General features: G+C 33.9%; 1 protein-coding gene across 4 annotated transcripts in view; it reads right to left on the bottom strand.

The window, feature by feature from the left end:
• Positions 1-218: 218 nt before the first annotated feature.
• Tafa2 (TAFA chemokine like family member 2) overlaps positions 219-17,068 on the bottom strand; it is a 481,707-nt gene continuing 464,857 nt past the window's right edge. For 3 of the 4 annotated variants that reach the window (XM_063255054.1, XM_063255056.1, XM_063255055.1), the window contains exon 5: positions 219-2,341. In XM_063255054.1, the coding sequence (XP_063111124.1) occupies positions 2,330-2,341 (12 nt within the window). In that variant the 3' untranslated portion in view covers positions 219-2,329. Of the gene's footprint in view, positions 2,342-11,590; positions 11,838-17,068 lie in introns of all 4 variants that reach the window. The other variant, XR_010049340.1, reaches the window with a different exon arrangement.

Here is a 17,068-nt window from a genome sequence, read left to right on the forward strand (position 1 = left end):
CTTCATAGTGACTGAAGTGCTTTCAAAATAAAATACAAGAAAATGGTTTCTCAGACAGAAAGAGGAGTAAGGGAGGGGAAAAGAAAGGGACAAAAAAAAGATTAAGAGGTGTTAAGTACATGTACCAATTATGACTATACTCATCATGTACAACAAACATGCACTAACAAGGAGATTCCTCCTACTTCAAAAGAATAAAATAAAACAGAATTTCCAAATTGTACTTATGAAAGAGTCCATTTATATCCCAATTTTATTAACCTTTTCTGAGTAGTCACAACATTAATCTACCGGGGATAATGTAGTCAGTATATTTGAAATTCCATTTATTTTTTTCTATTGATATGCATGTATTACAGGTGTGTATAATACAGAATTTCCAGTGCTGTTTTAAAGGACATAGTTTTAAAAATAAGAAGCATGATCTATAATTTCAAACAAACTTAAGACAAATTCACAATTTTCAAAATAATATAGTTTTCCATTTTGTTCCAAAGAAATGAATGAGATTCTAATTGATGCAGAAACTCCAGCACAATTGTTACTCCTTTCTTTATGATTACATGGTCTTGAATCACTGCAATATCCACTCAGAGCCATCTAATTAGTTTTATGCATAATTAAAATGGAGGCAGAAAGTAATTTCATTCCACAGACTTGTGGGACAGTGGATCTTAATTCAGTGTCAAAAGTACACTTTACAAATTAATTTCCAACAAATTTTACATTTTTAATTGTTTTTCTTTGTAAGGTCTTGGTACTATACTGTGTTTTTGAATATCATTACAAACAAATAGACCAAAGGTCTCCAGGACATATGACCCTCCATCACAGAAACCAACCTCTGCCTAACTGGCTGAGTCAGTGAATCCTACGCATATAAGCTATCTGCACACCTTCTAGCAGGATGGAACTTTCATAAGATAATTTGGAAGAGTCTTCTAATCAGTCTAACATCAGTAAAACACAGAATCCCTCCCTTCAGATTCCTGCAACCCAGAGATTTACACAATATTATTACAGAAGGGGGATATGATTTCCATTCTTCTCTCCATCCACATCAGAAATGAAACAAAATAAATGTAGTATAAAATTATACATTCTGTAATAACTTAGAAAGAAGTACATAAATGTTTAAGGCCTTTAAATATTTATAAGACGTTCCTGTAGAACCAAAAGCCACAAATGTTAAAGCTATGAAAATGTGGACAAATTACTGGCCTAAAAGATTGTTTGAATGGAACAAATATTTATAAATTTGTGACCAAGAAAAATGAACAACTTAGTCTATCAACAGACTGAACAAATATATAAGCATTCAAACAGTCATTAGGATCAAGCAAGAGATAAGTCTTTTAAAATGAAATAGGAAAAAAAGATAGTTGAAAAAAAATACTAGAAGAAATCTAAGTGAATAACATTCAAGCTAACAAATCAGAAACTCACATGCATCCCTGACAGTTTTAAACTGAAGGCTACCTAATAACTTGTCTGCTTCTTGTTGCTGATTTCTATAAAGGGGAAAATTAAATACAAAAAAGCCCACTTTACAAAAACAAAACAAAACAAATCTGAAAGGGAGAGTGTTCCAGAGGTGCAAATTATTGTCTAATGAAAATGGTAATCCAGTTCTAACTAGTACCTATCTAACCGACAGAGAGCTGCAGCAGCATGTTAACCTTGGGGAAACATGTCAGCTTGTCTATACATTCTTATATGATTGATGTATTCAGATTACTATTACTTGCCAACAATAATTATTATCGATGGATATATATTTCCATTCCTTTAACAAAAGCAACTTTAAGATGTTAAAACAGTAGGCTTTCAGAGCTCCAAGATTAAGATACAGAGAAAATTATCTCAGTCTATGCCATGCCAGAGAATTTCACAAAGGAAATGTTGTCACTAGCCAAAGAACAAAGGACCCAGGAACACATCCATGACAGAAGGACAGTGCACTTGGAGACAGCTTTCAGAAACAAGAAAACCAGTCACAGCTTGGAGCCAGGAACCCAAAAGGTGGCTGTCTCTGATGTCACCCTGAAAACAGCAATGCTCAACCAGCTCTGCCAATGGTGACTTCAGATTCCCTTAGCAACTGTACAAGTTGAGCACAGTTCCAATCTGATGAAGTCTTTATGATAGAGAAGTTCATGTCTGACTTTTTAAATATCTTGATCTCAAGAAGAGGCTGGAAAGGAGTCATAGAATCTCTTGGAAATAGACTCTGGAGCATCTCTTCTGAGCCGTATAAAACTCTTCAAGGTCATCTCAGGAGTTCAGTTTCAATGTAATCAGCCTGGAGAATCACTTGATTTATCCTTGGTTAATGGGTTACCTGCAAATAAAGGAGAAAATTCAGTCAGTATTTCATAGTATATCTATATTTTTTTAAATACAATTACCATTTAAGAGATATTTGGTACTTCCAATATCAACTCCAGTGCTGCATTTTAAGACTATCATATTCAACAGTTTCCAACAAAAAAGAACCATTTTTTTCTTGTTATTTCATGATATTTCTAGAGCCATTTACACAATAATTTACATAACGCCAGAATGATCTTACTTGGCAATGATACTCATTTCAAGGCCAGAATATGATTCCAGAATCCCTGCTCATTTCATAGGCTTGGTGGAAATAATCTGAAGATCATAAACACATCATACTAAGACATAGTGAAGAATTACCTCTGTTCATTGAAATACAATGAGACCTCATTCTCAAAAAAAAAAAAAAAAACCCTTGGTATAATCTCTATAATATTCAATCACAAAATAATTTTAAAACTGGGTATTTTAATTAATTGTACATTAAAAAAATTAACTATATTTAAGGACAAAAAAGAAACAGGAGAAGGAAAAGAATGAACAGTACAATGATTCATCAAATTAAATGTGACCAAAAACACTTAAAAAATGAGTAGAGTGTTACTACTAATGATATTTTATGTGTTAGGGAGATTCACAGTGACTTTTCATACTACAGTCAAAAGGGAGAGAGAGAGAGAGAGAGATGTACAGACAAACAGAAAGAGAGACAGAGAGACAGAGAATGAGAGAGAAATTCCTGCTGTGCCAATGAATTTCTGATTCTAGTCACAGGAGAGACAGTATATTTGGAGAAAATTATCTAACATTTGTTTTCTAGCAATAACTAAATTTTCAACATTATTGTGGACACGCTTTATCATATTAAATAACATATTTATTTGTTCTTTGTAAAATACTTACAAAAGACTATTGTTTGCTTGCTTGATTTTATTTTCTCATCAACTTTGAAAAGTAGAAATTAAACTACATAATAAATTAGCTTCAAATTTTGCCTTGCTGCTGGGTGTGGTGGTGCACACCCATAATCCCAGCATTTGAGCGCTGAGGCAGGAAGATTGCTGTGAATTCTAAGTCGGCCGGGGTTACACAGTGAACTCAAGGCTGCTCTGAACAACATGGCAAGATCTTGTCTCAAAAAATAAATAAACGAATTTTACCTTGTCATAGCTAATCTCACATTATATTCAAAAGGAAGATATAAAATCCAAAAATGTTTTTCTTGCATGGAGGCAGCTTCTTGCTTCTGCCTCTGGTCCACTAGCCTTCCCAAAGGAGCCTTGGCCTGTGCCTCTCAACTGTCTTACTCTTCGGCACAGAAGAACCATGGAAGCAATTGAACTGAGGATTGAAAGCTACAAATACAGGAAGGGCTTTAGAGATTCAGGGATCAGCTAATATCTTAGGAAAGCAACAGTCTTGTTACCAATCTGTTTGCTACTCAGTGGTAACTGTAGGCAAGTTCAACAGAAAGCTCCCAGACTGATTCAAGTAAGAAAGTGAGAAAGTAGTATCATTTGCACAGAAATTATACCACAAATTACTTATGGGGAGAGTTGATGATTATATGAAATATTATTTTATAATACATTTTCTCCACAAATTTGATGTAACACAGTCTTTGATTTCTACTGGCTAAGAGTCACCTACTTTTTCTGAAATTTCTCTTCTGTGGAGGAAAACAATATGAAACATAGTATGAAGACCATGTTTCAAAACTAGTGCTGAAATAGCAAGAAAAGGTAGGGAAGGAGATTGAGGAAGAGCAAAGGGTTTAGCTTCAATCCAGTTGCATTGTGAGCAACTGAGACAACATGGTGGAACTGAATTGGAGAACTTGTTGGTGGGAGGTGACTGCATGAGTGACTCCACCTCTTGAATTACATCCTGTAATCACTCATGAGTATGGTAAATACCATACTGCATCTTCATTCCAAGCTTAGTACTTGATCCAGTTGTTTTATATAAATCTGAGAGATACTGTCAACAGTTTATGTATTTGTTTTATGTAACTCTATAAACAGCCCAATTTGCAGTATAACACCAAAGGTTTATGTAACTAAAACAAATTTTCCCATCTTTAAAATTACACACACATACAAATATGCATGTGCACATACACACACACACTCAGATGCACTCACTCACATGAACATATGAACTCATACAAATATATAACCCCTGTCCTCGGGAATACAAGAACATCATAAATATACACTGCTTTTATGCTATGTTTGTACTGGCTGAAGTAATTACTAGGAAATTAAATTTTAACATAACTAAAAGAAGTAATTATCTAAATAAGCATGGACTGAAAAATAATTAAAGCAACTTTTTTCTCACACTTCAACTATACACAGTATTCCTAGATTATTAATCCTAAAAATATCCTAGCACATTTTATGAGATGAAGAGTGGAGCATAAATCATTTCTAGTATTAAATGAAAGTGTATGGTCTCTTTTAGATTTGATTCTTTAACTACCTGAGTTTGATCAAAGGATATATTATAAGTAATCTTATAGAGCTCTGGCCAATGAGGCAACAACATTAATCATCCTGCATGTTATCTGTGATTTCTGCCATGCTGTTTTCTCATATGTAAAATAATATAGCGTTAAATTCAAGGTTTCTATAAAGATCAATTATTATAATGCTTATGAAAACATTTAGCATTGTCAAGACTGGACTATGAAATAAAGGTTTTGATTTGTGGGATTTTTTAATGCGTAAATCTTAAAATACTCACTAAAGGTAGAATGAATTGTTAGAGGACTTCACTGAAAGAGCTCAAACAAAAACTAATGATCTACCTTTTCAACACAATATAAACATGAAAATGTGTGAACCTGTATCAGGACTCTCATCGACAACTCCCAGGTTTGTACTGAACAAAATAGAAATCTAAAAAATTATCTGAGAGATACACTTTAACATCCATAAAATACATTTTACCATTTTAAAAATACATGAAAATGAATCTGCACATATGTACATTATCACCAAATTAAATCATCTACTATAAAGATCCAAATAACATTTCAAAATGATATGCATTACATAACACTAAACAAAAATCAGCCTTTTAATGACTTACATGCTCACTAAATAAATAATAAGTCTAAGCAATGCTAATTTAAATCTTGCGTGCTGGTGAGTATAAAGCAAATTAAATGACACCTTACCATTTGATGACCATAAACTGGAATGTCCTGGTATGCAAGAATTGCTGGGGGATTTGTTTCTACCATCTCTTTGAAGGCAAATATTGTTATCACTGTTTTTCTTTGTTCTGATTAATTGTCTTTCTCTATTCAATATTCTGTTTTGATAATTTCTATAATGTTCTGTATTTGGTTTGATTTTGCTATACCTGATTGAAAGGACAACTGTTGTGAAGATAACGAGATATACTATGGTACCTCTTACTGTTATCCCAGTAACCTGCTCAATCGGTTTTGTTCTGTCTTGTTCGGTTGTATTTTACTACCTTCAAAGTAATTTAAAAAATTTTAGAAAGAATGTTATTGCTTAAAAAAAAAGACTTGAGATAAAGAATTTTTAAAAGAGAGCAAACAGTAAAGTTTTACCTCCTAAGGAGAATTTTTACCAAATTTTCAGTAACTTAAAAGCAGGAGGTTGCAATAAAATCAGCTTTACAGGGTGGTAAATAGCAGTTGCTAACATGAATGTGCACTATCTTCTAGTTCTGAGGGCAATAGATATAAAATATTTCCTGAGGTAGAGAAACAGTCCCATGATTGTTAAGGGTATGCCTTAGCTTCATATGCTATAATCACTACCCCAGTAAATTTGCCTTTCCAAGGACAGTATTTTATACGACTGGTCTTTTCTACGTGAATCTTAAATGTATGTGCTATTCACAAGTCTGTTTGGTACATGAAGGTACTAGAGTTGATGAACACATGAAAATGCAGAAATAATAAGACTCTCTTGTCCAGGTACAAGAAGACAGTGCCCTGGCAGAGAACCATCTGGATGTAGCAGTTAATCTTCTAACATTAAACCAAAAGTACTAATTTTTTAAGGCCAAAATATCTACCTATACTAGGGCAATAAATCTATTATAGGGGCCTGATTATTTGCCATTTGATAAAATCAAATAATATTTCCCAAAAACTTGGCCCAGTAAATGCCCTTTAAATATTAGCAAGTAGTAGCAATGGTAATTTCCAAATCAGGCATAAAATGTGGTAAGATTCTTATGTGAAGATGATTTATTTCTTGACTATCTATAAATATTGACATATTCAGTTTTGTGTTTCATATGTAATTCATTCAAAAATTATTTCTCCCCATCATCTTATTAATAATAAAAGTTCTTTCAAGAATGTGACACTGTTTGGGCTAGCTTTGGAAAAGACAGGCCTTTTTTAAAAACTTCGATAGAAGGTATGGATACAAGGTTGTGCTCTGAAATTAGGGTACCCGACGTCAGTAGTTAGTTCTGCTGATGACTCACTGTGTGATCTGGTAAAGCAAGCACACTACAGTGTAGAGCTACAGATGCTAAGTAGAGACTGAGTGTGGAGAGTAGTGTCTGACCCTTAACAAACACTGTGTTTGTTAACAACTACTATCCACATATGTGTACATTTTTAGGCATCTCAGTGACAGGATTCTGAGATTTTTGCCCCTGATTATTTTTGAGCATACATCACTAGTCTTCTCACATGCATAATTCCATTGTTTCTAACTCTTTTCTTTGTATTTTTGAAGGGGTAACTGCCATCAGACATGGAATAGAGTACTTTTATATAGGAAATCAGCACTGTAGTTTATCTGCACTTCCAAAACTAAATATGGTATGATTACACCAAAATGAAATGCAGATCTGAGAACTTCTCTATTCTTTATTGATGCTTTTAATTTTTCATCCCATATTCACATTAATTTGTAGTCTGTCATCTATACAAATTCAAAATCACTGTCAAATCCCCCAACATCAATGTGATTTTATATTAGTTTAATTTACAAAACAATAATTCTCTTTTCTAAAGTCATTAAAATTTTGTTTTGAGAAACCTGAACAACACTCATATGCCTGTGAATATAAATGAGTCACATACATACAGTAACAGAAGAGAAGACACATTACGAGCTTGCAGTCAATTTCATTTCAAAAGAGTTAAATTTTCACTAAAATACTCATGTTAATCGAGAACCATTTTTAGGACTAATGAACATTCTTTACTTAGAAGGAGACAAGGATATGAAGCAATATTTCTTTTTTTTTTTGAAGCAATATTTTTAAGAGGAGACAGCAAGTTTTAGTGCAGTCCTTGTCCAATGTTTATATCTGTTTAGTAGCATCACTAACAGACCAAATTTCAAGCTAATATCCAAATGAATTTAACTTATTCAATCAAGGTAAAAGGCAGAATGCAATCCCTTCATGATCTTACGTGCTAATCTGAATGAACCTTTTACTTTCTTGGAATATAATTGTGCTTCATCACTGATGTATTTGTTTAATGTAGCTCTTACAAGTACATGAATTAAGCTTTTACTTCACTCTGTGTGTACTAAATATGCAATTAAAACATCATTACTCTACAATAGCAGTTTTTCTCATTTAAGCTGGAGAAAAGCTGCTATCAAATTAGTTGTAACTGTAAATGAATATATTTGTTCTATCTCCAAGCACCTTACACAGTGAGGTATTACAAAATAAAAACACCTCTTCATGTGAAAATATTCATGCACAAGTAAGCTGACATTCACCTTTCAGGTGCAGATTAAGCATTATACGACAAGTACATGTGAATCATCTTCATAATTATAACCATGTATATAAAATATAAACCTATATTTTACTTTCCTGGTGAAAGAGGTAATTTCTATAGTCCTGATAACCACTGTAAAATCTACCCAGTTTAATTTTTCCACAAAAGAATTTATAGTGCTAGATTCACCTGAACATTTTGAGATATTAAAGTCTATCTCTTTAATACATTAGCAAGAATCAGGATTTCCATTAAGTGACCTTGAACTTGTCTCAGCTGTTTGTTCTATAAATACTTGATAATTTTAATAGCCTTAGGTGAGTGGAAAGATCATCATTTCAAACAAGAGAGAGGATAACTGTAGCTAACTGATCATATTTAAGTGTAACTCAGTCTCAGTAAGTTCCAGTGTGAAAGGAGATTGACAGTCCCTGGACTTGGCATATGACTGTCCTGGACTCTTAGAGAAAACCTCAATTCAAGCTATGACTGAGGACAGACAATCTTATTCTGTTAATCAGAAGATCCAAGATTTATACTAGTGTCATTATCTACTAGTTTTATAACTTTGAGTGTCATTTAAACATATCCAGTTTAAACTGCCAAGGGAGTCAGCTGAACTCCTTGGACTTCTAATTACCAATTAAGCCCCAACTGTTAGACTTTTCTTCAGAAGTAGTTCTTCCAAATGAAGTAAAAATTTCTCCTCATCACTCACATCCAACAGTAGTATAACCATTCTGTAGATTTCATTTTTCTAAAATATCTAATTGTTATATTAGAATGCAGAAATAGTGGGCTCTTACCACAAACACAACATCTGTCAGTAGCTTTGAGCTTTCTGTGCTGTGCAAATGAATATCTCAACTGGAAATGAATCTTTTGAACAGATGGAACTGTACTGTTTCTTGGAACTTTGAAAACTGTATAGCGAGTCTGCCATGAATTCTCCTATGTGACTCAGGGAAGCAGATGACTGTTTGCATTGCCATTTATACACATCCCTCTAGAAAGAAACAGATCAACTGATTCTCTCTTGATGACACTCGCTGTTAGCAAAACAAAACATCCTCTGTTTTTTCTTCAAGTAGCTAGTAAAATCCTTCAGGATTTTACATAATTTGTTAAGAAAAGATTTTTCTTCTTCTTCTTCCTCTGGCCCCACAACATACATACTTTCTGTTTGTGCAGATGGAAAATTACAATAAATAAATAATAACCAACCTATAATAACAGGTTAAGATAACTGTTAAATGCAACAGAATACAAGATAGGGAGAAGAACATCAAAACAATCCTCATTACATGAAACAATCATTTTAATAGACTTGAGGAAATCTGAGTACATTTTAGTAGCTATTAATTCCATCAACTAGCATAAATCACACAGTTTTAAAGACAGGTCAGATTTTGAACTCAATTGGAATGTACTTTACCTGCTAAATTTGACACTAAGTTATATTTTTTTTTTGATCGAGAATTAAACTCAGGACTTTGCACTTGAGTTGATAGGCTTATTAATTTTCTGTAGTAATACTTTATTTTAAAAATCTAAATCTAGTCAAGAATCATACTTCTTCACAATTTCAGCTTTACTAAATATTAGGGATTACAGAAGTAGTTTGCAAAAGTAACTGGGAAGTGTTTATATTTTAGTTAACAATTTTTTCACTGAGTCTTTTATTTGGGGGTTTCTATTTTGTATTCTTAATATATTCTAGATATTAGTCCTCTGTTTGAGGTATAGCTGGAAAATTTTTTCCCATTCTGTAGGATGTGGTACAGAAGATTTTTATATAATTGCATTTGTTCATTCCCAATGTTATTTCTTGCGCAGTTAGAATTCTCTTTAGATTTCCTTGCCTATACCAATGACTTCAAGAGTTTTACCTATTTTATCTTCCCACAGATTAAAGTGTTTCTGTTTTAATATTTAGATATGTGCATATCCATGCTTATAGCAACACAGTTTATAAAAGCTCATTGTTGGAAATGTCATATATGTCCATCAACACATGAGTGCATAAAGAAAATGTGTTATTTACATGTCATGGAGTACTACTCTACTCTCTAGATCAATTTGAGTCATTTGTAGGAAAATGTATGCATTTCGGATGCATCATGTTAAGTGAAACATATTAGACTCATAATTTTACATAGTATATGGTTTTTCTCATATGACAAACCCAAAGTATACATAAATTAAAGGGCAAGATAAATGATACATAAAAGGAAACAGGAAGGTAGATCTTTTGCTAATGGGACAGGGACAAAGAGGTGAATGTGGGGGGAAGAGTTAGAAAACCCAAAAAGAAGATGCACCATGTACATGCACTAACTACCCACAATGAATGTAGTCATTATGCATCATGAACATCCACTAGTAAAATAATTTTAAAATTTATTGCAATAAAATACTGTTCAAAATTTTAAAGCAGATTCTTAAAAACTAGTTTAAGATAAGTCGAATTTGAAGAGAAGAAGGGCTGAAACATAAGAAGTTCTTTGTAGTAGCTTTCTATTAACTTACTGGTTGGCTTGAGATATAAAAGCCAACGACTCTTAGTCACAGCATTGAGACACCTGCCCGAATGAAAAATATGGTGCTGTCACTTTGAAAAGAACTTGCTATAACTTGAGGAAGAATAAAGCCAGTAACAGCAGTTTCTAAGAACCTGCCTGAAGCAGCACTTGCTTTTTCCTTTCTGCTTCCATCTTCTTATGTATGGTGAAGTTCAATAGTGAACATTCCACATGTAGTACATGTTTTGATAAAAAAATTCCCCATTCTGTATATTGCAAAACTAAAATCTACTTTCTGAAGGACATAGCAGCACAGACAGCAATGTTCTTTGACCTCTTTTCCCTTTTTCTTAACTCTAATCCTCCTTGAGTTTGCCTAACAATACAATCCCAATTTGATAGTCTCATATTTCCAAGTTGATCAAGATATGAACCTTTAAATCCAGCTATTCATAACTGCTTAGGTGTAGGTGTAGCACAACACTCAATATGAGGTGATTCCAGAATGTAAAGAATTGGCCATTAGGTAAAAAGTCAGTCTTGATTTGGTTTATGGAGATTAAGTGCAAGCCTGATGGCTCAGTAATTTTCATACTAATTTTCAAGTAACAGTCTATGTGGACACTGACAGGAGTTTAGGAAATACATACACATGGAGATTTATGCTTTCCGTTTTCTATCCTTTCAAAGCAGTACTGCAGAGCTGCTAGAGGTGACAAGATTTGATTTACCAATCATAATACATTGGTTCTTTGTGAACAAATTTTCCAATGTACAGGCCTCATGTCAGTTCAAAGAATGATGCCTCTTTTCACTTATTTATGAAAGATAATTGTCTTTATTGATCAACATAGCAGTTGTATGCCCTCTGATCCGTACAGCTGTACCAAGTTCATCCTCTCCCCTTAAAATCAGAGGCGCTCATGTGCTAATGATAACTACAAGAAACAGTAGGTCATAGTTCATCCTGTTAACGTGGGGTACACACCTGCTGCTCTGCGAGAAATAAATCGAGATGGAAGCTCATTTCTGGAGTTGTTTTGAATCTTTACTTCTCAAGGAAACTTCTGTGCCTTCCTTAGAATCCGACCAACAGTAGGATTCATCACAACTAGTGCTCTAATGTGGAGCCAGAATATTTTTGGATGTGGAAAAATCAAAAACTGTCATCAGGCACAGCAGAAACCTTCTCTTTCTACTTCTCCATTCGAACTTGAAGAATTCTACACGTTTGCCTAAGAAACAAACACATGTCAGGTACTCCACTGTTCAACAATCATCACAAGAAGCAAATTTGGGAGAAAGAAAACATTTCAGTAAGTGTAAAGGGACAGCAAGACAGTAAGTTCTTTACCTCCAAATCATGGTCATAGTGAAGATATTTCTGTTTCTCAGAGAATTATAAAATTTACTATTTTTAATTTCAGAAAAATGTATAAGCATAAATAGGATCTGAAATGAACAATCTGATGAGAAATTAAAACAAGAATATTGAGCATTTTTCATAAATACTTTGCATTCTGCATAAACCTAAGAAAATCGAGTGAGAAAGTCCACAGAAATCAGAAGATAGTCATTTTACCAATGATAAAAGGACTTGAAGCAATATTATGTAGTACTATTTTGTAGAGTTTAAATATCTAACACTTGCAGTCTTAGCTATTGGTAGATTTATATGAGTATCTATGCTCACAGTAATTTATAATTTTCCAAAGCATGGCTTAATCCATATATACTTTAAGGCAAGTAAACTGGATCAAATCATTTAACTGAAGTTTAGGTCTAATCACTCTTGAATATTTGCTTTTTAGGTCAACTTTGCTGCTCTTTGCTCATTGTTAATTCTGTAATTCACGTTAAGAGTCCAAATGAGATTCATGATATTTTTAAGCTATAATTTGTGACATTATATAAACATAGATTTTCAAAAGCTTTTTTTATATTTGTGTCTTTCCCAAAGTATTCCAGAGGTACCAAAACATAGTACTTGAATTTCAAATACATGAATTATAATGTAATATTTGAGAAAAATACGAATAATGATAACATAATGATTGGTCATATGGAGCAGTATCTAATAATCAGAGTCATACGCCAGGAAAGTTTTAGTAGTACAAATTGAAAGTCAAATAAAATGCTGCCTACATAAATTTGAGAGGTCAAAGTAGTTAAAACTGATCATGGAGAAAAAAAACTAATCATGTCATAATAGAAAAGAATATTTTCCAATGTTCAAGAGATTTTGAATTTTTAAGCAGTAAAAACAAAAACCCTTTCCCCATCACTATAAATTTGGCACCTCCCTACCAAAACAGAAAATGTAAGATAACAATAGTGTCCTAAACAAGAGCAGAACTTTTATGGTCTAGTCCACTGTCTGGTCAGGCTGATATATTGATATATCACACTCTAAACAGTCAATGCCATGATGATTTACAGGGGATAAAGGTGGCTGAAGACAAAGAGTGAAGCTGAAGAAAAGTCAGAGGTGCTTCACGATCTTTAGGGAAAGCAAGGAACAGGTCTAGAAATACACCACTTACACATTTCCAGTGCTCTATCCCCAGTGAACATTTTTAAGCATGCAATATATTTTTCCATGTTTTATCTCCAGTTTCTTTTCATCTTGTAGTTCTGTTCCCTACTTCTATCCCACTGTCACTACCTTAATCAAAACCTTTATTGCATCTGGAATTGCACTAACTTTCTGCCTTGACTCTCTGACTTGTCCCTTGAAGTTGCTCCTTCTCTTTACCACCATCATTCTGAAAAGCAAAATCTGCAAAAACAGCGTTTTATTACAAATTCAAAGATCTGGAAGCTCTTAACGATTAGATCCCCAGTCACTCGGTTTCGTCTTTTCTTTCTCCCACCTCTGTGGGAGTCTCTACCCATGTACTCAATGCCAGCTGGACCTCACTACGTCATGTTCCTGGGACTTAATGTGCCCACTCATTCCTTCTTATATCCCTGTACATTTATCTTTTGTCTGATTCATGCTTCCTTCAAACTCCAGAAAAATAAAACGTTACCACTTCTGACTCATCTAGCCAGCACTTTGTCTCTACTTCTATTTTAAGGCAGACTTTATCATGTTACAATTATTCATTAACCTGTTGTTCTTCTCACTAAACCATTAGGTATTGCAGAAAATGAGTATCGGCTTACATTTTGTTTCCTCAGAACTAAGCAGCATTTCAGGCTCATGAAATAAATCATATTTAATATTTATTAAATAAAGATTAAAGTAATGGATGGATGGATAGGTACATGGATAATAAAGAAAAAAATGAGTGTATATAAAAAAGTAACTCTTAAGTAATTAAAAAAGGAAAATAGAACTATTTGGATTGTCTATAAACAGGAAAGGAATGATTAAGTGACTCAAAAATGTCAATTCCTCTAGTTAAATTTTTCTGGGATTATTCCCATGACTCTATATTTTCAGACTTGAAAATCATAAATGTGTATGGGTCCTGACATTTAACTTCACATTTGTACCTCAGATATTTCAATTTGTTCTCATTTGGTATAGGTCTGATTTCTAAAACAAAATTAATTCATGAAAATAATAATGTAAGAAGATAATAGCAATCTGTGATACTTTAATTGGTATTAGACTAGCCACTGGGGATGTGGAAAATGTCCAAATGGATACATCAGGGTCAATCCTGCTATATTCATTACAGTTAATATTTCAGTTAAAAATCATCCTAATTTTTTTTCAAAAAGCACTTCTGTCTTGAGTAATTTTCATACTGCTGCTTAACACTGTCAGGAAACTTTCTCACAAAACATTTGTGGTGACAATTATCTTATCCCTAGAAATTACACACTCACTTAACATTAGATATGGTGATGTAGTTGAAATAGAAGCAGCTTTCCCATAAGGGAGCACAGCAAATGAACATCAACATGACTGGCGTACTTCCTGCTGGCAACATTGGGCCTGTAATCACACACTGATGTGCACACACAACACACACTCTGTAGTTAGAATTCAGAGTATTGATCCCTCTCTTCAACCTTTCTTTTCCCTCAAATCTAGAATTTTGAAAAGCAAAGAGAAGTTGATTTGTTCCTAACAAAATTTCTGCAGATTTCCTGGTCTAGAAGAAAATGTCAAAGACAACTACTCCTCAAAGAAACCTGGAATCTCCCCCCATCATTCTTTGCTTCCATTTCTCTAGTTGTAGTTGATGGCACCAGTACCCAACTTAGTAGCCTCTACTTACTTTTACTAGTATTGTACTAGCAATACTTTTACTAGTATTGCTACTTACTGTCTTTGTTACTAATTACTACTATGTTCAGTTACAGTAGAAGAAATTTAAGTTCCAATACGTTAAATGAAACTTCCCACAAGATAACTACAAGCAACAAGGAATAATCTGGGTAGTAGGAGTCTCATTTGGGGGCTTCAATTCCAGTGAAACAGGTCTTTAAGCAGTATTTCAGTTTCTTCCAATCCTTCCTTTGAATGCTATATATTAAGTAATGGGCACTATCCTAGGTGTGGAAAAGGAAAGGAAGAAAAGAAAGCAGAAGAAAAGAAAATGAAAAGACAAGACTCACTGACTTTGTAGACAGGTATAACAATACACATGAAAAGTAAAATTTAAAGTTACTTCAGGCCATGCCAAGACGAAAATAAAACTAAGGGGATAGATTTATTAGCTGACAGGGACAGAAGATTCTTTGAGAAAGTGAGGATTCCGTAAAAGCCTTCAGAGATAAGAGATGCAATCAAACTGAGAGCTGAAAAAAAGAGCATTTCAGGAAGAAGGGACAGCAAGAGCAAATAACTTGAGACAAGACACACTGGGAGAGTAGTGTGGCCTGCAGTGACACCAGCAAGAAGAGCAGGAGACAGGAGGTCATGGGTCATTCATTTATCGAATTCTTGGTGTTCAACGAATGTTACCTGGCTCCTGTGTTACTTCCTAAAGATGAGCAGACTGCAAAAGCCTGTAAGTGTGTTGCTATCATGGATTCAAACAAGAACAATATAGAAGCTACTAGTGGCACATATGGTGTCCTAATCACTTCTCTGTGGTCTCATTCCTATAAATTGGAACTATATGAGCTGAGTTCGAATAGACATAAGAATACAAAGATCCCTTTCTGACTGACAAGCCTGAAATCCACCATTCTTTCTGTTCAAACAGTGGCAATTTTAAAATATTTGAGGAAACAGAAGGGATGAATGAGAGTGTGGATGTAGATGTGTGTCTGTGATTGGAAGTGATCTAAGTTTATCCTGGTAAATGTCTTCAGATTAACTGATGAGAAAAAAATTTCTTAGGTGCATGATTTACCAAAACTTAAAATCTAGCTAGATTGAGACATTTTCAGTAAAGAATGGTAATCTAGAGCAACCTTTCATTCTAGCTTTATAGCTTTTGGTTAACTTGTACTGTTTACCAGAAAGACTTTGAAAGGTGTGTGTGTGCGTGTGCACACACACACACACACACACACACAGATGAACGCATGCACCAGTCTTCTTGGCTGTTCATCAGTTAAAAGAAAATATGACATAGTGGCATCTGAGAGTCAGAGATAGGAGGATTTCCTCCACTTTGACACCAATCTGGGCTACACAGTGAGCACAAGATCAGCCTAAACTATATAACAGGACTCTGTCTCAAAAGAGAAACAAGTCAAGGGATATGTGGAATCATGAGACAAGTATTTTTGCATAGTCTTTAGTTTGAAAGGAAGAAATGGAGAATAATCTAAACTAGTACTATCTGAGACAAAGACAAAGGAATGTTTTAAACTCTATCCTATCCATGAAGAAATAAAAATGATTTGATCTACATAGATTTTTCCCACTCAAATTTTTATTCTCATAGATTGGAGGCTAGCCTTCCTTGGTTTAATCCCAGTTCCAGTATTTAGATGCTGTATAACTTCAGAAACCTCATTTGCCTTCAGGTTCATCATCTGTAAACTGAGGATACCCAGTCAGACGTAGTGGCACAAATCTGTAACACCAACATTCTAGGAAGCTGAGGCAAGAGGATCATAAATTGGAGCCCAGATAGGCAATTTATCACTTAGGGAGACCTTGTCTCAAAACAGAAGTTAAAAAGATCTGGGGATGTAATTTAATGCAGAGGTCCTGGGTTCACCTGTCTGTACCAGGGGGGAAAAATGAAGATAATTATCTCATGAAGTGGTAAGGATTAAATAAATTAACATGCTTAAAGTGCTTTAGAATAATGCTTGGCTATAATGATAACTTAATAAATGCTAGCTTCACTAATTTTAGTGAAAAATGAAAATGTTATATAAGCAGTAATATAAGTATAAAATTACTATGTATGTGGTTTCTCCTTAGGAATTTCAACATTTTATCATTAAAAAATGTCCTTCTTTAGCAATAATTTTTGCCATAAATTCTTTTTGTGTTAATATCTTGCATCATCTGTTTTAGGTAGTGTTTGCTTATTTATCTTTT

The sequence above is a fragment of the Cavia porcellus genome, unplaced genomic scaffold (genome assembly GCF_034190915.1).
Source record: "Cavia porcellus strain 051 isolate PalLab524CR breed Dunkin Hartley unplaced genomic scaffold, mCavPor4.1 scaffold_8, whole genome shotgun sequence".
Lineage (NCBI taxonomy): Eukaryota > Metazoa > Chordata > Mammalia > Rodentia > Caviidae > Cavia > Cavia porcellus.